The sequence below is a fragment of the Grus americana genome, chromosome 7, assembly GCF_028858705.1.
Source record: "Grus americana isolate bGruAme1 chromosome 7, bGruAme1.mat, whole genome shotgun sequence".
Taxonomy (NCBI): Eukaryota; Metazoa; Chordata; class Aves; order Gruiformes; family Gruidae; genus Grus; species Grus americana.
The window spans coordinates 4,267,027-4,289,087 of NC_072858.1; the positions used below are offsets into that span (position 1 = coordinate 4,267,027).

Below are 22,061 nucleotides of genomic sequence, written 5' to 3' on the forward strand. Positions count from 1 at the left end.
TTGATGTAATATTGATTTCTCTAAATACTCTCTCCTGCTATAATTAAAGGTATGAAGTCTAAATAAAAGGGGCTAAACAACAGGATAAGAAGTATACTGATCTGATACCAGTTACCTTAAGTATGGTCTGAAACATCTTTCCACTTAAGAGGAAACCTAATCAGTCTTCGCTTGCTTATCTTATTTTGCTGCTACACAAAGAAGTAGTAGCTTCCCTTTACATTCTAACTCAGGACAGGTCAGACCCGGTGAAATGTCCCCGAGTCATTAGGAGATGCTTGACAAGAACTCAAGACCTGCACAGTCATGACTATGTCAAAATTAAAGACGCTCACACTTCCTTCTGCCAACACATGCCATTCCATAAGCAATGAGAGGACTTGGAGACTGTCGTAGTGTCAATCCTAGCTGATTTCAGAAATATTTGGTGATGCTTTATTTTGTAAGCATACATGATAGTTCTTAGTGAGACTTTCCATATGGTACGTGCCTGTTCTTCTAGCTATAAACAATTGGGGCGGGGGGAGGAAATCAAGGTAAATTTGGAAACAAAGGAAACGGCAATTCTAGGTTTCTCACAACAATAAAACAGAAAATAGTTCATTGTACCAGAGAAATGACAAGATTTTGAACTAAAAGGCACAGACACCAGTTTTTAGTGGCTTTTCCTCAATTTTCCTACCTGTTAGTGAGCAGACATTGCTACAGGTCTTGCTGCTGGGTTTTGTGCTCCCAAGAATCACCAAAAGAAACTCTTCGTGAGTCAGACATGGAAACCTGGCACTTCATGGCTATAAAGCTCCAGTTTTACGATTAAATCTGCTCCCTGTTGCCTTCAGATGGATCACAACCCAACACCACTATTTTTAATATGACTGTAATGAAAACTGCAAACTCCGTTCAGAGTGTTATCTGAATATTATTACCAGAATATTATCTGAATATAAAAAAATAAAGCCACACCCTTTGTTCTTATGGGTAAGCAGTTACAGTAAATGAAAGTACCTGCAGATGGGCACTGGCTAGAGGGCACGTTTACATCCTCATTCCACCTCCGATCACCTACATGGTGTATGTAAAACCAAGTAGCACTTAACGACATTTTCTGTTATTACAAGATTCCAGAAACTCAAGGATCTTTGTATCAACATAAGCATAAGAAGGCGCAGCAGGTATGCAATATGCACGGTATAGTGCCACCCTCTCCCCCTGCCCTCAAATCCCCTCTTAGTCCTACAAACAGACAAGCTTTAACAAATCATTTCTGTATGCTGGTGAGTTCTCACTGACATGGAACCTGACAAATATTAAAATATAAGTTACAGGATTAAATAAGATTTTATTGTCACATTTAACTGCTTTGTCAGAGATGTACATTTTGCAGGTTTCTGTGCGGAATAAAAATTAAAAAAAAACACGGTAGTTGCCATCTTGTCAATTCTGATTTCAACATAACACATCTACACCACCTGAAGCACAGGTGCTTGCAGATAGCCAGCAATAACACCAGAGCAAGTCCTCCGTTAAATGGATTGCAACACTCGAAGACAAAACGCATCAAGTTAAGGCTAATGAGAATAATGTAAAATAGTTAAAACAGACCGCTAGATGTTTAAAAGGTAGAAACACTCAATAGAAAAGTGGCGATTTTAACTTTTTTTTTTTCCCCAAAGTCATTTTGCTTAATTTAGTACAGGTAAGGAGAGGCTAATGAACAGGCTTTCACCTACATATACACCACATACTGAAATTTTAGACTTTTGTAAATCCGATATATTTAAACTTTTAAGCAACTGCTTTGTTCTTCTGGGTGTAAAGCAAAGAAGTGGTTATTGACACCTCAAAGCGATAAAAGCTTAAGATGAGGTTATCTTAAAATGTGTATTTTCTCATTTACAGATCAGGGATAAAGTCCAATAATACAAACTTCTTAGTGGCACAATTTCACATATTTTGGGCAACATTAGCATACAAGCAGTATTTAAATAAAAATAAGTGCATCCAAACATGAAATTCTCTAAATATACCACACTTCATTTATCCCAAACGGCAATTTTCTGACAAGAGCTGTAATTCAAATTAAAATAATCATTTACACATTTCATCCAGAGGAAAAGAGGTAATAAACCCAGGGGACTCTCCCAACAATCTTCTCCTACCCTATCCCCTATTACATAAAATAACTCATCTAGAAGCGTAAATCCAATATTCAGATGCAAATAAAATGCAAGAAGCAGTCTCTGATGTTTGTAATTTGCAGACTCCAAAGTCCAATCATGATGGAATTTACTACTTCTGTCAGTCATTTACTCCTGTATGTGCACTTCATATTTATGCTAAAATAACAAATGAGACAATAAATGAGGCTAGTGTGGCATAAAGTCATTGTAAACCCAGCGAAACCAGAATAATTATATTTATGACATTCATTTGGATGATTTACCAGTCATCCCACCCCCGCACACCCTTTACAGAAAAAAAGGCAACCATCATTTTAAGTGATACACACATTCTGCTAGTTAAAAAAAAAAAGTTGAAACGAACCCCTTCTCTGTTAAAAGAACATGCCGATAGAAGAAGGTAGACCACATCTGTTCCAATCAGGCTTCTCAGAATTATCAAAATTTCTTTGCTTGCAAAGGCCAATTTGGCTTACCATAGAAAGCTATTTTGAAGGCGGCTGATATAGTTTTCCCTTTCAAAAATTAAAATTCAAGGCATGATAGTGCAAGAGGTAAGTTTTGATTTGAGAACATTACTTGTAGACTAACTGTGCTTAGTTACTACATCCCAATTTATTGTCTTAAAGAAAATACGGCAACAAAAGCTACAAGATCTCTATAAATTTCATTTTGCCTAAATTTACCAGTACATCCATGAACCTCATCAGTATTAGTACAACTTGATTATCCTAATGATTCCATTATAAAACTTGCAAAATGTATCACAAGGTGAATAAACCATCTAGTGCAAGTCTTCTACATTTTGTGTGCACAGTAATCCTGTGTAGTTCATTTCCTCCAGGTTAAATCCCCAAAATCTCTCTGTAACAATGATGAAAAAACAGTGTCATGTGGATTATTTTTCCCCCCCTATCAAATCTGAGAAGTTTGAGTGTTCCTGGAATCACCATCGGGATGTGCTGAAGGTCGTGAATCCCTTGTCTGTGAGTATTCACTGTCAGATGACTCCGTAGGTTCAAGCAAATTTTCATAATCACTGTCTTCTGATTCATCAACATTGTCACCAACTGCTCTTTGGGAAGATGGCATGGATGCTCCATTACCAGAATATTTCAATCCTGCATTTGTGGAAACATAACTGGAAGAACCTACTGCTTGAGGTCGAGGCATAAAAACATTGCTTTCTAGGAGACTGTGACCGACAGTACTTTCTTGATTGGTTGCATTGAAATTGGAATACGGAGGGGGAGGATCAGAGACATCTGAATCTTCAAGTGTGCAGCCTTCCACAGCAAATCCAGTGTAGGACATTCGTGGAACAAACATAGGTTCCAAGTTTTCTGTTGGCATTTGCCTGCTTAAAATTGCTTGCTGCATTCCTACAAAAGCAAAGAACATTGCGGTACTTAATGCTTACTTCGCAATACACTTTATGTAATCTAGCCGTAACACACCACACCCACCCAGCCCTTTGCTGTTCTCTTCTCTTTCTTTCTGGTTATTATTAAATGTTCGTCCCTGGCATTGCTTTCAAACTCCAGCGCTAGATCTTTTCCTCTCAGGCTACACTACTCATCTTTGGCAATTCTGTTGTATTGATGACTCTGAGACACTATCCCTAACCATCATGTCAAATCTTGCGTATTACTACACCCTACTCTTTGAGCTTGACAAAGAATATCTTCCCTAAATTTAGCAGTACAGCCATGACACTCATCAGTATTAGTACAACTTGATCATCCTAATGATCCCATTTCTAAAACAAAACGTGTCAGAAAGCAAATAAATGAAGTGCACGTGTGCTACATTTTTCTGTGCACAGTCATCCTGTACAGTTCATTTCCTCCACTTTAAGTCCCTTAAAAACACAGCTGCAGGAAGTTTCCACAACCTATTGCTCTTTCCACCTCATCATCTCTCTGTATTTCTCTGTTCCTTCTCACATCAAAAAGCAGCTATGCTAGGGCTCATCATGCCTGCTCTGACTTATTCCATACTGAAAGCTTGACTCAATTTTGATCTGACAGTATCAGCTTCTACCATTGATATTACAACTTAAAATCACCTCTCTCTCTCACAATGCCCCTTGTGCTAGGGGACAATCTCATAAAATGCAGCAAAGAAGTTACCTTGTCTTCTTCCCTCGAATTCGTATTTTAAAAACTTTCCCTCCCGATGTCTGCGATTAGCTTAGCAGGCTGCTGACACCACTATCATGCTCACCTTCTGCTAAAACATCGGCACTCACATGGTATCTCCTACTTAGACTGCTAACTAGCAAGCTGAGCAAGAACCATTTTTTGAACCTGTGTTTCTCTATGCCTACTACAGCGATCCACGATCAGAGCTCTCACACTAGTGTAACACCAGTAAGGTATGTTCCTCACTGTACCTGGAAAAGTTGGACACGATCCCTGAAATCTGTTCTCTATGAAGGGCCATACATAATGGGTAAACCCACCACTTCGTGTTTTGACTTAAGTAATTGTACAGTTAGACAGTTGCTATAAATTAATTTGTCCACTAAGGACAGGGTCTCTTTCCAATCCATGTGGTTTTAACAATCAAAGCAAGACAAAAACCCACAGATATGTCTTGCCTTTGAGGATTTCACAGTGTCTCCGTGTTTCATAATGAATAGACAGTAACATAAGCACTATGAGATTAAAAATAATAGCTGAAGAGCTGGTTAAAGAACAATTACAAAGGTTAACAGTCACATTGGAAAGATGCATCAAGATGAAGCTCCCACAGCTCTGCCCCAGAACTATTCTTGCATTAACAATCTAAGTGATGGATTTTAATCAGCACATGCTTATTAAAATTCGAAATGGTACTATGCTAGTAATAGCTGAAAGTATAACAGAGTATCATAACAGGAATTCGAAAATGTTCTCAAATTAGATGATTCGGACAATAATTTAGGGAAGACATGCACAGGAATAATGAACTGCACTAACTAGAAAACAAGGGAACAATTACATCCTTCTGCAGCAAAGAAACACAGGTTCACTGATGATTTCTGTACATTAAATATCCACATGCATTAAGTGTGCTCAGCTGTTGAGAAACAGGTAAGTATTATTTCAGTATGTACTGTAATGGTTAAGACTACAACTAGAATACTATATCTAGTTTTGAACATCACAGTTTAAGAAATAGGGAAAAACTGGAGAAAAAAAGCACTCCTCAGAGTGCTAGATATCATGACCTAAGAGGAAAGACTGAAATAACTGGGATAATAAGAGAAGACTGAGGAAACAGTTTCAGTCTTCAAACGTACAAGAGGCTGCTGTGGAAAGGTAAGCAGAAAGCAGCTTAGAGTAGTATACATTAGACATGAGGAAAAACTTCGTTGCAGGAAGGTTTGTTAAGCACTGGGAGAGACTTAAGTTTTCGACTGGTTTCTAACTGGTTATTAACCTCCAAACATCTGTTAGAATTGACACTGGTATATGTAAAACTGCTTTGCAGCTAGGTGATAGACAAAATAGACCGTACTTCTGGAAAGAGCAAAAATCAAGGCTGAAGAGTGCCTTTAATCAAGTCAATGAGATATCTCTTCAGTAATAAAAAGAGCTTATTCCCTCAAGTGGCTACACAACAGCATTCCATTTTCAGTTCACAATACGAGTACTGCGGTGGGAGATTTCCTGGCATCTGGGAGGCGCACAGCACTCACTATACCCTACAACATGCTACTAGACATACAAAACTATATCAGTGATCAGGCAAGTAAAGTCTCAGCTGACTTTTATGGTATAGTGTTAGAGTCACAGCCTATTCTTAAAAATTTTTTGTTAACAAGCTTTCAAACAACACTACCACATTGGAATCAAACGCTCCCTTTGCCTCCAGCTAAGGGAATGATTAACGGGAACATTCAACTCACTAAAACCAAGGAAATTCTCCCAATATTGAGAAAATGAGAGAACAGAAGGCCAGCTTCAGTATTTAGCTACTCACATCTAAAAATATTGCAGAGATACAAGCTGCATGTTTTCTTGTTTCAGCCCTCACATGATTATCTGCTCTGGCATAAATTTTCAGTTGGGCATTTGCATCTCACTGCTAGTATCTAGAGGCTAGCACCGACTGCTCTTCCTCCTCCTCCCCATCTTTTGCCATATGGGCTGGGATCAGCTCCAGTCACACTAAATACCCATTTCTACTTCTCACTAGCTCGCGTAGTAGCAGTTCCCTGGCTGGTTCATCTACAGCCAAGCAGGAAACAACAGTGACTCATGTCACTTCCATCTTTCAAATGGTCTGTGGCTGACGCTGGCTCTTTACCTTATCTTTGAGGTTCAGAGAAGGAAGAACCTTAGAGAAGTGGGCTGACAGATCAAACTTTGCTCTAAAATGCTCATGTGACAATGGTACCTTGCTGACTGTTGAAAATAAAAACATCCAGTCACAGCAGCAGAGGGGCCTATTGCACAGTTTAGGGTGTTAACCATCCAAGCGATCTTTTAGTTAGTTAAAACTGTGTCTGAGACAAGACACACAACTGAAAAAACATCTTTAGCTAAAACTATGAATTTGGTTATTTGCTTATGATTACAAAACATGACAGAAAGAGGCAGTGTTTGCTGAAATACTTAACTTGCTTACGAATTTATTTTTTTTAATATTACTCCTCATTTACCTATTCTCTGCTCCTACTCTCTGCCTTCAGTCTTCCCTTACACTCACAAATTAAAATAGATCAGCAATGTCTCCTTGGAAATGTCCAGGCTCTTCACAAAACCTATCTACTGCTAAGCAAAAGCCTCCTGAAGTCACGTTCAATTTTTAGGAAGGAGGAACAGTGTGGCAACCAGCCAAGTACACAATAGGTCTCATCAACTCAGAAAACTATGGAGCAGCAAAAAAAAGATGAACATACACTTATTACTGGTTTTCTCTACCAGTCCTAAGCACATACTATGAAAACTTGTACTAGTAATAGAGAATGCAGAACGAGCTCTAATAAAAACATGGATTTTTACTGGGACTTATTTTCACCAATGAACTCAATACTACATATAGGTTTTCAAAACACAGCAAAAGTATAATTTCTGCATTCAGAGGTTCACTAGAAAGAGAAGACCATCACGCTTGTATTGCCTTGAATAAACCAAAGAATGTCCCCAACACACTGCAAGGAGGACAATATTTCAGTAGCTTCATGGAATGAAAACACAAATTGAAATTCATATTTCAAGTACCACATCATCACTGACAGGCAGGCAAATTCCAACAATATTCTGCATTTAAGTAGTTTCTTCCACTTTCTAGCAGATACTCCTGAAGACAGGAATGACTTCAAAATGGACTTTTGGGAAGATTTAGTTTCAATGCTGATCACATTCACCACTAAGTCAGCAAATAATGAAAAAAGAACGCTGACTAAATTGGGATTCAGCAACTACGAAGTGGGAGATGAAGAGAAAAATGTAGATTGCATCCTCTAAATCAGTGGTGAAAAACCTGACACATACACTGAAAGCTACAAGGTCAAAAATCATCTGGACAACACTTTAGATGATCTACACCAACATTCATCACTTAAGCACTCATTTTCCTTCACCTGGTGTCCAGTAATATAACTGAATTCTAACTTAATTGGTGCTGGGCTTGTATTTGGGGATAGGGTCGGGGAGTGGGAAAGGGAATAAAGATTTCAAAAGACCATTGGTAGCCACTGGCCTATAAACGCAGCACCCTGTTTCTATGTAATACTTCAAAAAGGAATCTCTCCAGTGTTTAGATCTGCTTTTACCATTCCTGGCTTTGCTCCACTTTTCCTCTCCTACAACCAATCTTTTCCTGTGCAATTTCCAGAATTGACTTTCTCTTTTTTTTTTTCTCTACAGCTTTGTCTCTCTCCTAAGTTTGCTAACATTGGATGACTCCTACAGAAATATCTGCAGTACATATACTTTCACAGTTCAGGTATCATTCAATATAAATCCATCATATATCCTTCCCAATCTGATTTTTTTTTCCCTTTTGCTATGAGCTATCAGGAAAACAACTCAAAATAATTCCACAAAACATTTTGTCCTTACAGCATCTGCTTCTGAAACAAACAAACAAAAAGGCAACTTACTTATTTCTTGTTCTTTTTCATTTTTCTTTTGTGTGATTTGCCTTTTTAACTTGTTTACATCAGCTTGAAAAGATTCAACAACACGTTCACTTTTTTCTACATCTATACATACTGCCTAGGAGAAAAACATAAAATATACTAAGATTTTGCAAAAATACAGGAAAGACTTCTTGACAACATTAATAAAGCTACTACCAGACAAGACACCATTAAAAAGCACAAAACTAAGAGCAGGAGCTAACTATATCAGAGCATAATATTCAACCTCAAGATTGTTTTCTTTACTGTCTGTTGCCAATTCCCAACTGCTGCATGACAGGAAAAGCTTTTCCAAGTAATTAATCATTACAGGAAGATTTGTAATAAGATCCAAAAGTTAAGTTATTCCCACTTGGGGGAGGAGGCTTGATCTTTTTTGTTTCCCTATTTTTTTTTAAATTTTAAATACACTGTTGTTAGCACAATAATGATATCATAGTAGTATGATTTTAAAACGTAGTATAAAAGGCACCACTTTTTGTACTAGACCAAATTTGAATTGGAGTATGAAACAGTTGAGTCAACAGACATCTGATCTCCTGAAATCTCTATTAAATAAGCAAGACCCATGGATTTTTTCCAACAAGGTTTCCCTATACTGGTTAGGAAATGCAGGTGAAATTTTCATAGAAGGATCTAAGTTTAAAAACAGTTCTGAATAATATTGATTTCTTTTTTAATCTAAACGTGTTATACAGGATATTGCTTACTTCTTCAGAAATTAAGAAATGCTCATGATTATTAAACGTGTTTTTAAGAGCACACAACTCTAAAAGCACTGATGTGTCTTAAACAGTAAGTCACTAGCCACTGCTCCTTCTCCAAAAGGTTACTATTAGTGATCTTACCCACACAGCTGAAAAAAAGATATAGAACTGAAAGCATAGTTAATTTTTAGAAGTTTATAAAGTTCAAACCCTCCTAGCTAATTGGCGAGTAACGCAAACACAGATCTCAGCTGCTTTACCAGAAAACTTGTTATTTCCAGTCCTGTAACATTCCCTGTGAAACATTCACTTTGAAGATAAAGGTTCCTCAAGTTAGCTAACACTTAAGTTACTTTTAAGCTCTGTAAACAATATGCAGCAGCACGATTGACATGGTGAAATACAACAAAGTCATACTTTTAACAGGTAGGAAGACAATTCCCTGATGATGTTACATTTTCCGTTTTTCCAGACACAAACAACAAGAGCACGAAAGGATATATGCACTCTTGGCAAAAACAGCGTTACAGAATAACACCATTAGCTAATGGAATAGACCTCTGAAAATAAATTTTCATGTCTCCTGAAGCTGGCATGAAAGCAGTCTGCCTTCTCATGTGAGCTACCCACGTTACAAGGCAGGTTAGAAAGCAGCAACTTCCACCAAAAAAACCAGTAGTTCTCCCGCACAAGCAGGGTCAGGGGATGGTTGGAGCAAATACTGCCGCCTTCTCTGCTCTATGTGCCAACCAGCAAAGCTAAGCTGGAGCAGACACACAAATCCCTCCAGGGCAGATGTAAGGGGAAAGCCTGGAAATAAGCTGTGACTACAGCACAATTAGCAGACACGTGTGCTCCCGAGGCAGCACAGCTACGCTGCTCTTCACATAGGACAAGCTGTGAACTGACAAGCTTACATTGAATAGATTTGACACTCGAGGCACTTTCAGATGCTTTGCCACATTTGGAACAGGATTCACTCGTGCTCTACGCAAAACATTCACAAGTTTTAACTAACAGATGGAGCTCTCTTTGCTGCATGCTACATACCGAGAGGCAGGAGTCATTTTTAAACTCACACAGGCAAGCCTTTAAACCTGCGCATATCCCTACAGCCTTCACAGTGAGGCTTTTAACACACACTCTTAAAAATAGCTAACGTCTCTCAGAAATCACTCTTACTTGCAAAAGAGAATTGATGACATTTGTAATAACTGCTTTTACAGCAGCCACTGCAAATGCACACATTCAATAGAAATGGACACATTCCATTATTAAAGTCAGACTTTTTTCCCTAGTTCATTAAAAATTGTTTATAAGCTCTGAAAATCTCCATCTCCTGCACTCCTAGTTTAAGCAAAGAACAAACAAAAGATGCCACATACATACTGACCAATAATAAGTAAAGGAAATTACCTGTACTTTTTCCTGAAGTGCATTATAAACCTGATATATAGCCCTGATGTCCTTCATCACTCCATCTTTGTCAAAAAAATCAGTACTAAAACGTAGAAATAATTAGTTAGAAAAGACAACACAAATTTCTAGCTCATGGTGTCTCTGAGTTGCTGATAAGCAGTTAATCACTATAGCAATATAAAATAAAATACATTTTAGAAATAAGATGTACTATACTCTCAAGAGCAAAAATCTGGACAACAGTATATTCAATACCAAAATTCCTTCTGGAACAACAAATTCCTATCTGAATGAGATTAAACTTGTGCAGAAATCTTTAAGCTTGTATAATTTCATTGTTAACAGTCAGAAGAGCTACTTTGCATTTACAGCATTTAATTAAAATGACTTAAAAAAACCCAAGACAACTTCAACACTTCCAAATCAGAGTTTTAAATCAAGGAAGAATCCTCCAGCTAGAAGGCCCACAGCACCGACTGGCCATACTAACTCTGCTTTTCTGATTAGTGCACCGACTTCCCTTGGTTTTTCTTCTATTCTAAGCAGAAAAAGTGCACTAGGCACCCACCATTCCCATCCCGAATTAGTTTTTTTCCTGCTTGAAATGCATACTTGTACTATTCTTTGGAAGGTAAAGAACATAGAGCTTGATGACTGAAGTTCATTTGCAAAGGAAAAATCCTTACCCGTGTTCCTTAATAACTTTGGCATAATTCTGAGAAGTATTTGGCACTGAAGAAACTTTGTATTCCTGTTGACTAGTGTTGCCTAGATTAGGAATAGTAAGCGACACCCTTTGATTATACCTGTAGAGAAAGTTTAGAAAGACTTCTTAATTCCTATTCAAAAGATTATTTACAATAGTCTTGATATTATCCCATCTCTCTGATCACAACTCATCTACTTTTAAAGCCTCTGGGTTAGGTTTATTATAAAAAGCTACTAAATATTAGAAATTGTGTTTAAAATAAATGCAAGATCAAAATCTTCCTTGAGATGGACCTACCTCCATACCTCTTAGAACCTGTTAATTGTGCATTCAAACTACCACCGATTCAAGAAGGGTGAAGCTACATTCAGGTCTATTATGAGAAACATGGTGCTGACATTTCATTTCTCTTAAAATATATTGGTTTTGTTGTCTGGAGATTTAAAGACTGAAAAGGACTTTTGCTCACCCCAAAACTTTAATTTTTAAATTATTTGCACAATAAAAAAAGCTGTCATCACTAACAATTGTACACCAAGACATCATTTGACAAACACAAAGCCTTCTTTGCATGCAATTGTACAAACTTCAAAATAGTTTAGAGAATAACAGTAATAAGAATGAAAATGAGGATTGGTTCATATACAAAGATTGTTTACCTTCGGTTTGGTCTAAAAAGCACATATTCTAAAGCATGTGTTGAGTTATTTGCAGTGGAAATGAAGCTGAAGAGAAGGAAGACAAGATCAGGCACTCCAAGAATGTGTGTCAGCTGTTTATGAATGATGTGCTCTCTATATGACATTTGCTGCTGAGTGTTTCTCCTAAATCTGTACCATCCAATAACATTCTGTAATCAAAGTACATCAGAAAAAAACAAAGTATTAACCGAGAGATACATATTTACCTTCTGATAATAAAGTTGCTAAAACTGTGGTATAACGTGAATTAGCCAATACATCTATTACAACAAAAGCGGACTGAATTACTAGAGGCTTTGCACCTATTAAATAACCCGAAGCAAGCAACATCCTGTTACAGTACAACTATTAATTGCTCGACCTTATTGTGCTACAAACACCTGCGTGTCCTCAGTGGCATTCAGGATCCCACTTCCAATATACTTCAACTGTTTAATTTTAGCAACAAATCTTGGAGTATCTTCAAATTAGACTTGAGCTGTTTTCAAATGCAGATGAGGGGTTTCTTTAGCCTAAATATTTCAACTGCCTATTCACTTGTATTGATTTGTAAGACATTTCCAGTGCTTCACAAACATATTTGCAAATTCATGTCTGTTCATGAGACATGTGGGACTTATCTGCTGTGCACAGCGATAAAATGATCTCATTGTGTATTTAATCGTGAAAGATTCGTATGCACACCAGATAAGACCAATTTTAATTCAATGATTATTTTGAATACAACATGCATTAAACTCCTTTATTTCATGTAAACGAACACTTAATTTAAGAGATTAATTAAAAAGGATACATCACTAGCAATTTGGTTTAGGAAGAGTCCCATGAACAGGCACTATCATGTAGTGATGCATTAAGACTGCATGTATCTATTCGGTGGAATAGAGCACATTCTACATACTAAACCACATGACTCCTGTATTACATAAAAAAATTGGAAGCATTGTTTTTAACTTTTTATAGTAAAGCTGTACAATTAGTCTGAATGTAATAAAGTACGCTTAGTTTGCTAACAAAAGAGAATACAAGACTGTCTTGGTTCCCAGACAGCACTATTTCTTTCTTTTTTGACATTATGACAACTGATGTCATTAAATCTGTGGTGCTTTACTCACATGACACTTGCAAGTTTTAATTTCTCCAGTTTTGCCTGCCTTCTCACCACAGATAATGCAGCTTGCTAGACTCTCCCTGCAAGGTAGGTCCTAACAAAATAAAATTCAACTGAAAACTAGTGGGAGAGAAACATTTTTAATTATGGTTTTTTTGCCTTGTCTCCTGAAGGGGAACTTAATATGCTCTGTAATGCTCTAGAGTTACAGGGTTACAGAATTCAGGATCTCAGACTGGAAACTCACTCCAGCATAAATATATACATGTCTGTATGTATAAATACACAAACAAAGCACCTATGTGCTCAGCATAAATACATTAGTATACATAGATGAGTTTATTCTGAGACCATTTGCTGGAAGAAAGACATGAAAAAAGCATTACAATCATCAGAAGTTGCACAGATTTAGGACTTGCTCCCCTCTAGATCCCTCCTAAGTGCGAGCCTTCTCTGTAAGCAAAAGTCCACCAGGCAGGTGAACAGAAAATAAAGACTGCACATTCAATTAGCAATTGAGCAACTGTCACCACACTCTTTGTGTAATGATGATCAATTCCCACAGTAGGCATTCTTAGTCAGTAGTGAAAGTTACCCTGGGGGCACCAGGAGAGGACAGAAATCCCAAGAGCCCAGCAGGTCATGCCTTGACAACCAGCTCTGCTACTAGTAAAATGCCACCAGTAGTGCTACAAGCAGCTGGAATGACATTGGTTTGCTGCTGCTTTGTAAAAATAAGTCAAACAAGAAAAAAGGTCTTGTTTTAACCACCCCAGCTTGTACTAGCTCTGGCACCAACCAGACTTTGAGAGCCAAATTCACGTGCCAGTGATGCTTTCCTGCTAGGTCTAACAAGGTCCACGGTTGTCACAAATTGAACCATGCAAGTCAGTCATCTGTCCTTTTGCCAGAGCAAGCTGACGGGTGGATTCACTTCACTACAAAAGGAACCACACCTTCAGCTCTGCTCTTTGATGTATCAGTTCATGAGACCTTCTGAATCAATTATTTGATAATCATAAAGATAGTGCAAGTATGGAATGAGATGAAACACTGAAAAAAGGTTTGACTCCTCCAAATAGCCACTAAAATTTAATCTTCTTACTACTTGTTGTGCCACTAACAACACGTGTGATGTAAAGCTATGACAACATCTGACATAACTGATAAGACATTTTTCCTGGTTTAAAACTGACGGTATAAAATTACAATTACAAGGCTATATCATTACAACTCTTAAATGAACTCTCTAGAACAGATTTTCAGATCAGCTACATTTTTGTTTGTTTCAGCAGCAGAGTACACAATCATTATGCTTCATGTTTAGCTCAGAAATCTGAGTGGGTTAATACTAGCCCTTCATTTTTGGAGGCTGAAACTTAAATCCTTTGCACTTCTTCGGGGAATTTAGACATTGCTCACAATTTAACCTAAGTACCACAAATCCACAAACTTCTGTACAGGATAAGCCTTGGATCAAAACAAACCACCAGACTTGTGAAAGAAAATATTTCTTCTCGTTAACTACTTTTTCTTGTTTGTTTCCCAAAATCGCCAATTATAGGCTCTAACGACTAGAACAGGAGGAAAAGATAGAAAACTTACTTTTCTTCGGTCTTTAAGAATCGTGTCCAAACTCTCCTCATTAACCTTGCCTGCATAGTCATAAAAGCTTGAACCAAAAAGGAAGAGAGAAAGGTAGGTACACAGTTTACACGCACACATTATACATAAATAGTTTATACTTTGAGTGTTCTTCAAATAGATGGCATTCTGTACATTACAAAGCAACCTCCCGCTAGTAATGAAATGCAAGGTGCCTGTAATTGTTAGTTTTAAAATGTTTTCATTGCACACATTAGTTTGATGCCTACCAGTCCCTACAACAAGGGGCGCATACATAAATGGACTGTGTAATTTTATTTTCACTAGCATTCTGTAAAACCCTGCTTTGATAATAAAAGGACTACCTGCCAAAGAAGAAAGGAAAGCAGGGCCATTTTACATGCAACTACAAATCAATCTCTTCAGCTCTAGTTCTGCAATTAGACTCACATGATTGGACCCTTGAAGCCATAACAGTTACACTGAGGTCAGCAAGAATCCAAAGTATCATGCTCTTTCCATAGAGTTCTGCTTACAGAACCGAGGCCCAAACTCTGACAAGTTGTTATTTTGAGGACACAACAGATTTAAGAATTTATAAATCTATCTACACAGACAGGTTTATAAATTCAGGTAGATCACACTTCATCATAACAGGAAAAATGTTTGAAAATAGATTCCTCCTTGACTTACCTGCCAAGTCCTTAGTCTCTTTCAAGAGCTGATATCACTAACACCTAAAGCAGTGCAGGAAAACACTCTGTTTTAGAGGTCTATGATCTCAACTCTTGTGTGTGGGGGTAAAAAAAAAACACAACAGAAAATCCTGAGCTCAGTACTTGGCTGGTAAATAAGGGTGGAAATAAAATTTGTTTCAAGATGCAAGTTGTTGTGCATATTAGACTAAAACTAATTACTAATTTGAGATACATAATATTTGCATAATCTTTTTAATTCATGTTCACAATATTTATACATTCCTTATTTATACATACTAGCAGATATCCAATTCTTTCTCTTTCTATGCTTTACAAGAAGAATTTTCCTATGGGATGAGCAACTAGTACGTAACGAAACACCTTCATTTGAAAACTGCAAAAAGAAATCAGTCCTTTTAAAATCCTTGCTTCTTATTCAGTTCCCACATACTGTAAAAGCACTGAACCAAGCTTGTTATACTCAACATCAGGAGTGCCAGCTTAAAGAAAACAGAATGGATGAGTGATAGGCCTCCTCAGACTGGCTACGCTTAAGTCAAAAGGATATGGTAGAATGCCCAAAAATCAGCATCTGCTACAACTAACGGAACAGAGAAACCAACAGCACGCTCTGGTACTGATAAAGGCTAAAGGCTGTGAGAGTTTCCCCCATGCTCTGAAGTAAATAAATTCATTGGTTTTCTTGTGCAGAAAGCATGCAGTGAAATACAGACTTCTTCCCCTTTGTCCATCAGCTCAGTTACTAAAAACCAATTTCTTGATGGAGGAGAAGCATGAAACGTGATCAGTTTTGATATGCACTGCACGAAGCATCACTAGGAATCAGGAAGAGTCTACTAGACAGTAGGATATTATCTTGATGTGTAGAGTCTCTAGCATTTAAATCACTGGGTTAAGAGTACCCTCTCTGTAATTATCAGATAGCAAATGATAGACTGCAGCTTTTCTCTCTAATGTAACTAATGTCAATCATAATATATAAGGTACTGTGTCTTCTTAATTGGCTGGAAACCTCTAAATAAAGACAAGAGGAGATTAATTGGGAATTCCTTCCATAAAGAATTTCTAGACAGCAATTTAGAAGCCATCACTGTTTAACAAATGAACACTATAGAGAAAAGCTACATATAAATAGATGGAAGCTGCTAAGTAGAATATATTAGACCTATATTTAGTTTTTATTCTGGAGCACAGGAAATCAGAAGGCAAAAATAACTAGTAAGCTGAAAGTTTCAGAACAATTAGTTGCTGCAAGTCAGTACAACTAACTACAAACCAACTCGTTAACCCAGGAAGTTACTGGGTGTTCTGTGACCCACCAGGCCCAAGCAGAGCTAACCTAAGACTACAATAATTTGAATTGGTTTTGACATTCACCCTAATTATCAGAGCGATATGATTTGATCTGACTGCTAACCTACCTCCACTAACTACATGAGGTGGAAATGCAAAGAGACAAAGAAATAAGCCTATACTAGCTACCTCGAGACCCCTTCTAACCTACTAAAACTGTAAACTCTTACTTTCACTGTCGTGGTTGGTGCATTTACATGCATTTCTGTAATATCAGATGAGCAAGCAATGCAAACATCAGTACATGCATCTGAAATGCTAATATATTCCAGTGAGCTAATATATTTTTATATTCTGCAGCCAACACAGGAAGGCAACAGAAAATGCTTACCTAAAGAGTTTTGAACATGGCTCATGGTTATGGATTTCTGAAACAACAAACAAAGAAGAGACATATGTCCAACTGCTCAAGGTAAAGAGAAATTACAGTGGCATATCTTGTATGAACTTTCCACATCACAGCTACTGAGTAAATAAATATTCGTGTCAAACCACACACTGCCCTTAATGTCTCAACAACACTTGATGACACAGCACCATACCCAGAAAACCAGCTTCTCTTTCCCATCTGCCATTTCACAGAGGAAAATATTTTAACAATAAGCAAGACATACACCTGCTCAGATACACACAGATATCTGAGCCTCAAATATACACTTTTGATACTATTTTATGGTTGTAACCTTCTCAGTTTTTTGATGTCTTTCCACAACAGTTTGCTTGCATTCATATACACTCTGCTTATTACAGCAGCAATGAACAAGAAAAGGGATGGGGGAAGGAATCACTGGAATTCTATACATTGGAGTATTTAACCAGGCAAGGCAAATAGAATCTATTATGAGAAAACGGTTTAAATGTCACTCCAAAATTATTAGCTGCAAATTATAATTCTTTTATATAAAAATATTAAAAAGTCACAGCAATATTTTTTTTCATTGAAGAGGCTGTAATAAATGCTAAGATGCTTATTTAAGCAGCAAAGGTTGTAACATGTCAGTAATCTCAGAAAAGAGCAAAAAAAGAGCAAAGATCCAATCCATATTATGTCTCTAACACCAAGCACAACTTACTTTTTTGTGGCATTTAGTACTTCTTTAAAGTTCTCCTCTACTCTGACTTTTTACCAAATACAGCTTATCATTTATTCATATTATTCTACCTCGGTCGCATAACATTTGTCTGAAACTGTATTTGCTCAGACTGAATAGCACTTACGTAGCAATAATATTTCAAGCTCAATATTAGAACCCTGCTGGAGTGTTTAGCAACAACTTTGTTTAGACTCTTCCTTCCTGGAGAGTGACTCACCACCTGCTGTTCCCAAAGTCACAGGCTGCTCGTGATTGCAATCTCAGCAGCGTCAGAATCAGATCACAATTCCCAAGAACAACAGACTACACACATTAGCATCTCAGCATATTTACCCGCTACCAAAACAAGGCCCTGATCCATGGCAGGCGTACTGCCTGAGAAACCGCACATTTTCACTGGCAAGAACTCCTCATGATGCTGCTGTTAAAGCTACTGACTCTCTTCATGTGGAATTGTTTAAAAGCGTATCAAGCCCATATTTTCACACTGGCATACAGGAATCGGTGGAAACAATTTGCTAAACAAAGCCAGTAAGTTTAGTTATTCCGGTTTAGACCAAGTCCTCCCAGCAAATATATTGACTAGAACTACTGAGAATGTATACTTCATTCTCGGGTTATCACATTGCTACACAGGCCTTGTCTTTTGAAAAACAGGAAGCAACAAGCCTACTGCTCAGAACACATGAAGCAGCCATCATTCTAAATTAAAGTTTTACACATAGACATATATTTTTATATATACACAGTACATATACTATATATACACATGCACATACTCAAACATCACCACTACGCTTTGAGACAGCAGACACATAAGAACATTAAAACTCATCTGTGACAACAGTGCCACAAAACTGTCAGTCTCAGTGCACGAGTTGAACTGGGAGTTCAAGAGTTAAGGTTGATGAATAAATATTGAAGTAAAAATTTGGTAAACAAAAAAATATCTAGATATCTGGTGGTGGGTGTATGTAATTTCCCTTTTCAGAAAATAACTGTAACCAAGAATGTGACAAAAGAGTTATCTAAAAAGAGAATAATGTTTAACACCACAAACACTTGGTTTATGACACCACGCTGAGGCTGCAGTTGGTGACACTACTGTGTTACACTGTCAACAATAACGAAGATCAGTTACCACTGAATAGTAATGTCTGAACAGACATAGCTATCAGCTGTCTTCCTTTATACAATACTTTGATAGTGACTTTATACATCAAAAAAACCCAATGCTTTTATTTTTTTAATTTAGCTCGATTAATTAATTGTAATTAATTGACACTTCACACAGGCAATTTATCACCCATGTTTCCTTAGGAATAAGCGGAACAGGAAACTACTTAACCTTCTGGATTCTTGGATACACAACCGCCACTACTTTAAGGTGACAAGTATCTTGAGATGTAATGTAATATAGTACAGACTTTCACAGATCATTAGTTCTGTATCAGAATAACATTTAAGAGTCAAACACAAGATGTTTGTGTATTAGCTAAGCTTTATGTTGACTAGAATCAGATCCACAAAGCCAGATATGTACACATTTGGGTTTTTAAAAAAGGCTTGGGTGTATTTTAACATCGGGTTACATATACATAAACAAACAAGTCTTTTTTTTTCAGAGGGTTCCTATTTTCTATAAACCATAGAGCTAAAAACATGCAACAGCTTCTCACTCATGTATAAAAATACCTACTTCAACCAACAACACTTAACAGCAAGATCTTAGATGTTCTTTCACTTTTCACAACAACAATAAATCAGCTGTACAGTCCTTGTGCTTATCAATAAAGTAAATCATTTCACAAATACTCCTCAGGAAATTTTGCTGTCACAGTTTATGATGTCATCAACTACCAGCCAGCCAGCCATCCAAACCCTCTGCTGGAAATTCACCCTCTTTCAGTATCAGTAAATCAAGCAATGCATTTATCTTATTTCGAGCACATGCTTATATTTAGGCAATCATATCAAGCAGGAAACTCCCTGCAGGACCAAAAGCAAAATAAATAATTGCTCCATCATGAAATGCAGCTAAATATCTTCAGTGAACAATCTTTTTTCCAAATAAGGAGATGCACAAAACCCCCATATCTTTCCTCACACCTCAACCACAAACACACAAATACTGCAGCAAACACAAAGTTGAAAGACTGGAACATGTTGTGCTGGTTGCACAAATGAAGTAATTCTTACTGAATTGTTGTACTGAAAATTGAAAACCTGAACAGTGCTTCTTTCAGAGTTTCTCAAAGTTCTATTACTTACCAATCACTTGTAGAAATTCAGTGTTGCTGATCTGTGAATCGCTAATGCTAAAGGTCTCTTCTTGTCTCACCTCTCCTAGCAGAAATCCTTCCTACAATTTCAAGGGAGGGAAAAAAAGGAAAGACTAAAAATAGAAAAAACCCACCCACAATATACAGTCATTTGCTGTAATTTTCTTAGGATTAAATGGAAAAATTAAAAGAAAGATGTAGTTTGAAATACGTATGTGAGCTGCAGTAGGTACAATCTGTACTTAGGTTTACCGAGTCTGATTTGTCAGCATCCTTTCACAACACTAAAGGAATAGGCTGTCCAAAAATAATATTCTACTGAAAGCTTCCGTAGCTAACACAAAACTTACACAATGCAAACACAGATTACGTAAAGGAGTGCTCTGCCTCCAGTCCCAGCTACGCAGGCACACAGTGGATGAGGAGGAGGCCTGAGCATGGTGCACCGCACCACTGCTGCACTGTTCCTTCAGAGCTCACGGGAAGTGGAGTTTAGATCTGCAAAGGCTTACTCAAATTCACGTGTGGAGATTAGACTGGGCCCTGAACAGTATCAGGGATCATAAAACTCAGGAGCTAACTTTAACTCATCTTTTATTCTCCATCCCCACCCAAAATGAGGAAGGAGAATGAGCGAGAATCAGGTGACTTTGCCACAAGCACTGAACGGCGGTGCACCGTTTCCTGGTGTGGGGATAAGGGAGCAAGCTCAGGCTGGAGGTTTGTCAACAGAACAGAGGGATTTAGAACCACCCCGGTTCTGCATTGTAACCGGTGGTAGTTACCGGTGCTGGGAAGCCAGCGCTACTACAGCGTGCACGCACACTCACGCAGCTTTTACATACGCGTTTTCTGCTTACAACCCATTTCCTGCGTGTCATGCGAGAGCCCCGCACCCACTGGGTGCAGCCCCCGGCGCCCCACGTCCACCCCAGCGATGCCCAGACGCGCAGGGCGGCCGACAGCCCCGCCAGCACCGGGACCCAGCGGGGCTGCAAGTCACCCCCCCACCCCCTCCCAAGCCGGGACCGGGCGGCACCCCGCGGCCCAGTGGCCCCCGCAGCCACCTCCGACAGCGAGGGCCACCTCTACGAGGCCAGCAGAAGCCGAGCGGGGCCGCTACTGCCGGCCGTTACGCCCGGCCGGGGCCCGACCGGCGGCGGCGCGGGGCCGGTAGCACCGTTGCCGGGGCCGGGCCGCTGCTCAGGAAAGGAGGCGAGTCTCGCAGCCCGACAGACACGACGCCCCGCCCTGCCCTGCCCCGCCGCGCCGGGAAGCGGCGGCCCCGGTCACCTACGTGGTCGGCGCTGCTGTTGGCGCTGTAGTAGCAGACGGAACTGAACGTGTAGCCCGAGATGGAAGCCGCCATGATGGAGACCACCGCCGCCGCCGCCAATCCCACAAGTCACCGCGCGCTCGCGGCCGCCCTCTTCCGGCAGTGGCGCAGGGGCTCCTGGGAAGTGTAGTCCCATCGGACGGCCGGACCGGGCCAGGCCGCTCCCTCTCGGGTGGGCACAGTCGCCGGGCCGGGCCGGGCGCCGAGGCCCCGCTCCATGCGTCAGGGAGCGAGCTGGGTGGTGTGGGCCGGGCGCTGCGGCCTCCTGCCAGGCCGCACCGGGCAGGCTGGCGGCTGGACGCTCTTCATCCGCGCCTGAGCCCCTGGGCGGGCGGCGGGACGGGCACCCAGTGCCGGGGGGTGGGGTGCGGGCGGTACCGGGAGCCTGTGCCGAGGGGCCAGCATCTCCCAGCGACGAGTCCTTTGCAAAGTCCTCCGTGTGGGCTTTGAAGGACTAGGCAAGGTGTTGCAGAACGCGCACAGGAGCGGCAGCTTGTCGCTCCTACCCGTTGGGTTTTTCAGTTCGGGCACTCCATTACGAGGTGGTTTACGCTTACTAACCCCCCAGGATGCTTCTGTCCTCCTTTTGCTTCGCGAAGGAAAAAAAAGCTTCGGCTCCGATTTTGCAAACAGCGTCCTGCCATCGTCCAGCAGCAGGGTGGCAGGTGTACGCCCCGCTGCCTGCGCCTAATGCCGGTTGTTACTGGTT

The 22,061-nt window shown here is 39.4% G+C and overlaps 1 protein-coding gene across 1 annotated transcript; it reads right to left on the reverse strand.

Annotated features, from left to right (window-relative positions):
- Positions 1-1,322: 1,322 nt before the first annotated feature.
- ABRAXAS2 (abraxas 2, BRISC complex subunit) lies at positions 1,323-21,461 on the reverse strand. The gene is made up of 9 exons (XM_054831528.1): positions 21,314-21,461; positions 20,006-20,096; positions 16,972-17,008; positions 14,569-14,635; positions 11,811-12,001; positions 11,129-11,248; positions 10,440-10,524; positions 8,278-8,392; positions 1,323-3,562 (listed from the first exon to the last, which is right to left on the reverse strand). Exons 1-9 carry the CDS (start codon positions 21,383-21,385, stop codon positions 3,096-3,098), a joined length of 1,245 nt encoding a protein of 414 aa, XP_054687503.1. The 5' UTR covers positions 21,386-21,461; the 3' UTR covers positions 1,323-3,095.
- Between the last annotated feature and the right edge of the window lie 600 nt (positions 21,462-22,061).